This window comes from Littorina saxatilis, linkage group LG3, assembly GCF_037325665.1.
Source record: "Littorina saxatilis isolate snail1 linkage group LG3, US_GU_Lsax_2.0, whole genome shotgun sequence".
Lineage (NCBI taxonomy): Eukaryota > Metazoa > Mollusca > Gastropoda > Littorinimorpha > Littorinidae > Littorina > Littorina saxatilis.
In genome coordinates this window covers 25,233,386-25,243,335 of record NC_090247.1, presented here as the reverse complement: position 1 = coordinate 25,243,335, position 9,950 = coordinate 25,233,386, and the positions used below count along the sequence as shown (strand labels likewise).

Sequence of the window (9,950 nt, the reverse complement as noted above, 5' to 3'; positions counted from 1 at the left end):
ACAGTTCTGTACAGGTTTTCACACAGAATAAGAACATCCTTTGCTTGGACACATACCTAATCTCAAAATCCTGGCTGTGTTCTGTGCAGAGTGGGAATGTCTAGCCTAATGTATTTGTTTTAGCTGATTGACATCGCTTTCACTAACTTATTAATTCAACACCAAAATCTCACGATGTATCGATTGAACGATGGATTTTCTGTCTTTGAGCCAAGTGCCGCTGGAGGTCGAAATTACAACCAAAACAAGTCGCGTAAGGCGAAAATACAATATTTAGTCAAGTAGCTGCCATTTTTCAGCAATACCGTATACTCGTAGCATCGTCAGTCCACCGCTCATGGCAAAGGCAGTGAAATTGACAAGAAGAGCGGGGTAGTAGTTGCGCTAAGAAGGATAGCACGCTTTTCTGTACCTCTCTTTGTTTTAACTTTCTGAGCGTGTTTTTAATCCAAACATATCATATCTATATGTTTTTGGAATCAGGAACCGACAAGGAATAAGATGAAAGTGTTTTTAAATTGATTTGGACAATTTAATTTTGATAATAATTTTTAGATATTTAATTTTCAGAGCTTGTTTTTAATCCGAATATAACATATTTATATGTTTTTGGAATCAGCAAATGATGGAGAATAAGATAAACGTAAATTTGGATCGTTTTATAAATTTTTATTTTTGTTTACAATTTTCAGATTTTTAATGACCAAAGTCATTAATTAATTTTTAAGTCACCAAGCTGAAATGCAATACCGAACCCCGGGCTTCGTCGAAGATTACTTGACCAAAATTTCAACCAATTTGGTTGAAAAATGAGGGCGTGACAGTGCCGCCTCAACTTTCACGAAAAGCCGGATATGACGTCATCAAAGACATTTATCCAAAAAATGAAAAAAACGTTCGGGGATTTCATACCCAGGAACTCTCATGTCAAATTTCATAAAGATCGGTCCAGTAGTTTAGTCTGAATCGCTCTACACACACACACACACACACACGCACGCACGCACATACACCACGACCCTCGTTTCGATTCCCCCTCGATGTTAAAATATTTAGTCAAAACTTGACTAAATATAAAAAGTGCATGCTTGAGTGCGTTCAACCGTAAAAAAAGAGACATTCTAACATAAATGAGTCGATACAAAAATGGTATTTGTATTTTTGACCACAATATGAATTAAAATAATACGTATATTGTACAGAAAGTCGCCAGGTTGTTGATTGTTGGTACGTGTCCTTCCTCCGAAAGCGGCGTATGGCTGCCTTAATGGCGGGGTAAAAACGGTCATACACGTAAAATTCCACTTGTGTACTTGGGAGTTTCAGCCCACGAACGCAGAAGAAGAAGAAGGTACGTGTCCATGCAGAAGGATGCTTCTTTTTCCCTAACAAAAGCCTGTCAGGATAGAGCACATGATGAGAATCCTTGCATCTTGTATCATGTAGATGACTTATGACACAGGCGTGGCTATCGGACATGACACTGCTGCTTTCATGTTGCCACATTCCACCTTTTCATTGATCCATCGTAGATCAACGAACTACCTGTGGTTCACAAATCATGCATGGTTATGGCCAATAAATACCAGCGAGCAAAACAGAACAGGACGCTCAGCTTGAGGTAGTTGGGTTTTTGATCTGCAAACATGCTGCAGGCGGTCGATTATGCTGGTGTATAATTATGGATGTTTCTTGGGCCCCGAAAAACTGGAGTATGGCCGTCGTATGGCAGAGTTCACTAATGTTCTGAAACTCCTCTTTTAGTAAATTCGTGTATGTATAGTTGGAGTTGCACGGTACCCAAACCAAGAAGAAGAAGATGATGATGATGATGATGATGATGATGATGATGATGATGATGATGATGATGATGATGATGATGACGACGACGACGACGACAACGACGATGATGATGATGATGATGATGAAGGAGGAAAGAATAAGGAGGAGGAGGAGGATGAACAGGTAGAACGAAATAGAGAAATAAATAAATACATTCCAGGAGTAAATCCATCGTAAAGAAAATCTTCAGACGCCATCATGCCTGCGGGTAAAGTCGTGGACGTTGCAGATATCATCTCCTTGCCATACAAGGGCTTTTGAGTGTGGAGACACTAAGAGCCGTCTACGCAGTATCCAGGCTGAACTACAGGTGACCTTTACCTTGATTGCATCAAACGTTCTGATTGCTATATCTCTGGTTGCTGTAGGAGTCTGCCGTTATCGAAGAAAATGTTAGTGCGACAAAAAAACTCCATGCTGCTATGTGCGTGTGTGTGTGTGTGTGTGTGTGTGTGTGCGTGTGTGTGTGTATGTGTGCTTGCAACTTTCACAGAAAGCTCTGGTATGTTCGACAAAAACCACGGTTACTCCGAAGCGTCATATGTCACTAGCATTATAACCGAAGTTAGGTTGCCATGGTTTTGCGAAAAGGTGGCATATGCATTTCCATCCAATCACAAAGGTGTCTAAACATATCACTGCTTCACACACACACACACCAAACAATGTGTTTATTCGATGACGTGTGCATATGGGGGCGAGGGGGAAGAAGTTCAGAGAAAACATAAAGCCTCGTATGCTCATTGGATACAAATGTGACCCTCCACCACGAAATGAGTCGCATGTCACCTCGCGCGGTTCTGCGCTAGGCTTAATATAAGTCCGGGAGTGTCTGGTAACTGTCGATTCTAGCAACATTATACGTACCCGGTTGAGGATGCAGCCATGTGGTAGTAGTCCAAGTGTGTCCTAGCCTATCAAATCAGAACAAATCAATATGTTTAGGAGCAGACATTAACGTCCTTACATGATGTCCTGCGTCATAGCATGTCACATTTATCTGCCTGAATCATCAGATCAGTTCAAGAAGACCAAAAAGTACAAGTACATCGCCGAAGGTGTATAATAAGGGCTTCCTAAACACACACACACATACTCACTCCCACACACACATACAAACACACACACACACACATACACACACACACACACACACACACACACACACACACACAAACACACACACACATTTGACGGAATTCGAAGCGAGATGAATGGATCAGCAGGCGGAAGAAAGGGTAAAGGAATGTAGGAGAGAGTGAAATAAAGAAATCGGCCACAGCAGCGTATAAGGCGTCTTCTGCGACAACAAACACGGCCAAAAGAACTGAATGTGTCACGCGGAAAAGCTACCTCCCTTGACATGAAAGCGGTCAATAGGCCATGTTCGAAAATAACTGTCGAGTTATTAATGGGTTTTGGGAGAGTTGCTTCTCTTTGGAAACACATTGGCAAATAAACCCAGGTGGCATTGAGTCAAACAAGCGTTTAACAACCCAATGAAAATTAGCTCCAATCTGCGTAGTCCGCTCAATATGACGCTATTTCGCACAAAAGTATGCACATCGGCGCTAACCATTTAACGCGGATGCGATCGCGTGCCTGGGTGCACAGATCGCCTTCCACGCGTTTAGACGAAAGAAATTCAAGTTTTACGCGTTCACGGCCAAGGCATTAGGGGCATGTTACCGGGTTTTTAACCCGACTTTAGATGAGATACACAAGTGTATGCGTGTTTAGGTGGTATCAGCCATTTGCAGTTATGGCAGAATGACCGAGGTCTTTTACGTGCCACTGTGGTGACACGGGGGTGGGAGATGGATACCGTATCTGGGTCTGCACATAAAGTTGACCCGTGTCCGTCCCGGCCCGGATTCGAACCAGCGACCTTTCGATCACAAGTCCAGTGCTCTACCACCTGAGCTACCCGGGCCCCCATCGCGTTTGGACACGCTGCTTGCTGGTGTTATAGGCCAACAATGTCACGTGGGTTTATTTGCCTCAGTGTTTCCAAGGAACAGCAACTCTTCCGCAACCCATACAAACCTGACGCAGTTATTTCTAGAACTCGTCTTGTACAACAGTCAAGATCGGCCCAGTCTCTGATGCTTGAAATGCGCATCATTTCACTTAGATACCCACTGAATATCAACAGCCACCCACTGAATATCAGCAGCCACCCACTGAATATTAACAGCCACCCACTGAATATCAACAGCCACCCACTGAATATCAACAGCCACCCACTGAATATCAACAGCCACCCACTGAATATCAACAGCCACCCATTGAATATCAACAGCCACCCACTGAATATCAACAGCCACCCACTGAATATCAACAGCCACCAACCGAATATCAACAGCCACCCACTGAATATCAACAGCCACCCACCCACTGAATATCAACAGCCACCCACTGAATATCAACAGACACCCACTGAATATCAACAGCCACCCACTGAATATCAACAGACACCCACTGAATATCAACAGCCACCCACTGAATATCAACAGCCACCCACCCACTGAATATCAACAGCCACCCACTGAATATCAACAGACACCCACTGAATATCAACAGCCACCCACTGAATATCAACAGACACCCACTGAATATCAACAGCCACCCATGGCCACTGACTATCAACAGCCTGGCTGCTTGTCGTGCATAGGGAGAATGTTTTGTAGATTGACATACATGCATCAGTTATAACACGAATCCAGTAAAAAAAAAAAAAATAAAAAAATTAAAAACATGTCCACACTGACAGCACCAATGCTGCTGTTTTATTTATATGTGTGACAGTGGAAGAATTCTCTCATCCCATGTGTAAGCCTGACCAGACTAGGCCCGTGGTGGCTTCACAATCGTTGTCACGAGAAGACAGGTACCTTTAAAAAGAACTGAAAACGCAAAACTGCGGATTCTTTGACGATCGAACTATCTCAGCCTCACCGCCACCACCCCTAACAACATGCTGTCGCCGGGGTGGTAGTGTAGGGCTAGGGAGATGGGAGGCGGAGAGAGGAAAGTCGGCGGCATATGGCGAAACCATTAATACGCACCGTCGCTACGCCGTCACGTGACCGCATGACATCGCTGAAGACACGCTTTCTGGCTTGTCGTCCTGAGTTCCCTCCCTTCTCTATCTCTTTAGTACTAGGAGAGAAGCAAATCTCTGGGCTTCAGTCTGCTGTCCTTAATGCTTTTTTACCACGCCTTGGGAAGGAGAGAGTGTGAGAGAAAATAGAGAGAGAGAGAGGGAGAAGGGTTTTGTGTGTAATGCCGAGTGCAACAGACAGAATCCGTGCCAGAAGCCTTGGCTATCCAGCAGGAGAGAGAGCAGTTTACACATCCTACCATTAGGCGCTAAAGCTTGTACCGTGTCTGTGTGTGTGCCTTTTTCTTGTTCCTGGGTTTTTTTTTTGTGAAATGGTTACCCTGGAGACCTGACGTGGTTCCAGGGTGTTGTTTTCGCAGCTCTTGGAGGACTCTCGGTGCTGAGGTGTTTTTCGTTATGCCGTATTTGCCCTGAAGGCTTGGGGAGTGGTGAAAAGTGTGTGGATTATGTGTGTGGTTTCTTGAAACAACTGCGATGCAGAATAAACAAGTTTTTGTTTCAAATATCTGTAATATAAACCGATGTGTATGGTGTGTTTTTTCAAAACTACTGTAATTCAGACCAATCTCAATGAATTTTGGAAACATCTGTTGTATCTAGGACACGGTTTCGGCTTAGTGATTTCAAACATACGCTGCAATATGTTCAAGATTTTTGTATCTAATTCGAATTGTTACAGCTCGATCGTACCCTTACTATACATATTCACCTGATCGTTTGGGAGTAACGATTAGTGCATCGATTATAGGTATGTTTTCTCGCGAAAATCTTGACATAATCTCTGCTTTACTCATATCACAAAACATGTTTGACCAATGCGTGTGCTGAGGTTCACGTGTTTTGACCTTGATGCTAGTAAACGTGTGTAATGTAACAAAACATTTTTAATAGAGGCTAGAGTTTTGTCATGCAGACATTATAAAGTTATGATGTTGCGCTATATAAATGCTCATTTATTATTATTATTAATATACAACTTCTTATGTGTTCAAAAGAACCTTGACAGATGTGCACATTCTTCTTCGTTTTGTATACACTTGGCCAGTGGTTGTTCATGTCATATTGGCATCAAGTTCCCAGGAGTGGTTCTTATTTAACTTTCCGTTTATTTTTTTGTTTTGTTTTTTGTTGCTTGTTTCTTTGTTTGTTGTTTTTGTTTGTTTGTGTGTTGTTGTTTTGTTGTTTAGTGTTGTCTGGCTTTGTTTGCTTGTTTTACGAAAGCGCTTCCAAACAGACCAATGCCTGTAAGGTGTTGTTGTTGTTGTTGTTGTTTTTCCTTCTCGAGAAACAACTTTTATGTAGAAGAAGTTCCAAATAGCTTTTCACTCGTGAAGAAGTTGCCCGAGGTGTTTTCTAATGCCATGTTCGCATCAAAGGCGTGGACGTTGTTTTTGCGTGAGTCTAATGTATTTTTGTGTCGAAAACAATGTAATGCAGACAACTGTGTCTGTTTTCACACCACACCTTTGGTGTAGGCTAGTTTACATCTTAAAAATAACAACGACGAATAACTTTGACGTACACCAGTGTGAATGCTTGTTTTCTAGAAAGTACGCAAACGGAAGGCTATGTCTGAGTCCTGAAAATAACTTTAACGTGCACTAATGTATCACGAAACTGATATATAGATCAAAGTTTTACCTCACAAACTGCAAACATTCTACTATTCAAAAGAAGCATTGCAATTTTAATAATGTCTCTGAGTTCTTCGTATAATGTTTTAACATGAAAAGCAAAGAAAAAACACTCCGATGCAGGTCACAGTATTGACCTACAGACTATAACTCTACATCAGAGTGTGTGAACGTCTGACTTCAAAATGAATAATCGGTGCAATATTCGAAAAAGCTTTTCCCTTTTGATAATGTGAGTGCATTAGTTTTCTGGAATCTTAGTTTGTTTGTCCTCTCGGACCAGCACGGTTGGCCTAGTGGTAAGGCGTCCGCCCCGTGATCGGGAGGTCGTGGGTTCGAACCCCGGCCGGGTCATACCTAAGACTTTAAAATTGGCAATCTAGTGGCTGCTCCGCCTGGCGTCTGGCATTATGGGGTTAGTGCTAGGACTGGTTGGTCCGATGTCAGAATAATGTGACTGGATGAGACATGATGAAGCCTGTGCTGCGACTTCTGTCTTGTGTGTGGCGCACGTTATATGTCAAAGCAGCACCGCCCTGATATGGCCCTTCGTGGTCGGCTGGGCGTTAAACAAACAAACAAACAAAATTGTCCTCTCGGCCGGAAGGTCGTGGGTTGCTGTAGAACGTAATCTTTGACTGCGACATGAATTACGAAGACCGAGAAACCGTATTGCATTTATGTCTCCGTTTGGCTCAAAGTATTTAAAATATGTGACCCTCCACCACGGAATGAGTCGCATGTCACCTTTGCATGATTTTTATATCTTTACATTTTCCTAACGAGTTTTTTATGCTCTATCCAGTAGTGAAAACCGTTTTCGAAAAGAGCGAAAACTGTTCGAGTTATAAGCCTGTGACTAAGGTGACCCTCACACTGTTACCAGACACCCCCCGGACTTATAATAAGCCTCGCGCAGAACCGCGCGAGGTGACATGCGACTCATTCCGTGGTGGAGGGTCACATATTGATCCTATCTATCTATATCTATATACGGCTTGTGTCTGTCTGTCTGTCTGTCTGTCTGTCGGTCACTTCGCGATGCACGGCCAAAGTTCTCGATGGATCTGCTTCAAATTTGGTGGGCATATTCAGGTAGACCCAAAACACAATCTGGTCGATGAAAATTTTCAACACGTGCTCTCAGCGCGCAGCGCTGAACCGATTTTGGTTTTTCTGTACATCCATTCCCAGTAACTCTTCCTTATCTTCTCCAGTGTTTTGCGCGTTTATCTCCCTTCCTTCGTGTGGCGTCAATCGCGAAGCCGGGTACCCAAGCCGGGTATTCGGCTCTACTTCTTCCCGGCGAAGCCGGGTACCCGGCGAAGCGGGTATTCATCTAGTATATAATATATCTGTTGGGTTTTGTCGTGGATTATAAACATTCTGAGAACAGAATATTTTAGCTGAAGGGAAACAAACTAACATAATATCATAGCTGTGTGCAGTTCGGGAAAAAAAGAAATGAAAAGATTCAAATTTTACTGGGCTAGAACATTCGGAAGAACACTGCTCTAGCTTGAGCCTCGATCATCGACCAAGTGATTTGTTGTAGCCTTAATTCGTCCCCGAGACCACAGAAACTTCGACCACAACGCTGTCCTATTCCTGCCCTAAGACTACTAGTCCAGAGAAGACTGCCCTTAGACATTCCCAACCCAAAGTAATCTCCTAATTGCTCAGCGAAGCTTGGCAATCGTGTCTGCTTCCCACAGACCCAATGTGGCACCTCACTTGGTCGAGTGCCTGTTCCTGTAATGGGGCAAAGTTAGTAGTACTCTACGACAGAGGGCAGAACGAGCGTCGCGGAGTTGTCGCCCTTGGAAGTGACAGGGTGATGCTGAGAGCAAGTGTCGCGCCATTTTAGGTCAAGGACAACTGGAGTTGAAGAGCAACTGGATAAAAATGTTATTCTCCACGACGGTAGACGGAGAGGGTGTCGCTAAGATGTCGCCCTTTAGGAGTGGTAGGATGTTGCTGAGAGCAAGTGTTGCGCCATGTTAGGTCATGGCCCTAGAACAACTGTGGTTGAAGAGCAACTCATGGTCATAACCTGAAACCTGGAAACAGAGGAAAACATCATGTTGGACTCTACGACGGTAGACGTAAAGATTGTCGCTCAGATGTTAGCCATTGGAATTATCAGGGTGATGCTTATGACGAGTTTCACGCCATTTTAGGAAAAGGACTGGTTGAGTTGAAGAAGAGCATGGTGGCTTCGTAGATTTAACAGTTGGAAACAGATAATAGATGATAATAATTTAGATAATAATGTTTTCCTCGATGACAGTAGACAGAAAGAGTGTCGCTAAGTTGTCGCCCTTTTGGAAGTGGCCGGATGGTGCTGAGAGAAAGTGTCGCGCCATTTTAAGGCAAGGGCGATTGTAGTCGAAGAGCAACTCATGGCTCCATAAACTGAAACCTGGACACAGTAGAAACATGATGTTGTACTCTACGACTGTAGACGGAAAGATTGTCGCTGAGATGTCGCCTTTGGCATTGTCCGGGTGATGCTCAGGACACGTGTCACGCTAATTTAGGCCAATGACTAATGGAGTTGAAAGAGAGCAACTCGTGGTGGCTTCGTGGACAAAAATGATGGAAACAGTAGAGATAATAATGTTTTCCTCGACGACAGTAGCATACAGCTTTTATCAGATAAGCATTCCAAATTCAAAAGCCAGAAGAAAAAAACATTGCAGTAATAAGAGAAAAGACACAGAGGAGATACACAAAAATAGAAGACAAAGAAAGAGTTCTAATAGTTTGATAAACAAAGATAACGAAGTCTTTCCTCCTGTCATTTATTTCCATCGTCATACCTTCTCAAACTCAAAGAGCGCCATTAAGATCAAACATACTAATGGTATGTACTAACAGTGTACTGCTGTGGTTGTTGTTGTTGTACTTCCGAATCAATCTCGCGATCCAATCCCCATGTACTCCGCAACTATCAGCTTTCCGCGCGGTTAGAGTACCGTCTGAGTGCGACTACAAATCAAGCACAAGAGTAATAATGTGTTTGCCTTCCAGTTGTGCTTTAGTGGGAAAAACCTCAACGGCTGTTTAGTTTGTTTGTTTTTCTCGGAACTATTTTCCGTTGCACATCCAAATGGGAATGAAAACAAAAAGGAAAATCGAAGTTATGTCTTCCTAGCTGTCTGTATTTTGGGGGCCCGGTACGAATACAGGTCTTGTGATCCCCGGGTCAAGGGTTCGAATCCGGGCCGGTGTAACACGAGAAAATTACTCCCACGAGATTTTTACTCCGGAGTAAACATTTCGTACGAAAAACTTACTCCCTTTACGAAAAAAGCACTCCCCCATTGCACGAGAAAATTACTCCCCAC

General features: G+C 43.3%; 1 protein-coding gene across 1 annotated transcript in view; it reads left to right on the top strand.

Annotated features, from left to right (window-relative positions):
• LOC138961147 (synaptotagmin-5-like) overlaps positions 1-9,950 on the top strand; it is a 51,078-nt gene that overhangs the window by 6,200 nt on the left and 34,928 nt on the right. Inside the window, exon 2 of the mRNA XM_070332745.1 lies at positions 1,784-1,965. Within this exon, the coding sequence (XP_070188846.1) occupies positions 1,784-1,965 (182 nt within the window). The remainder of the gene's footprint in view (positions 1-1,783; positions 1,966-9,950) is intronic.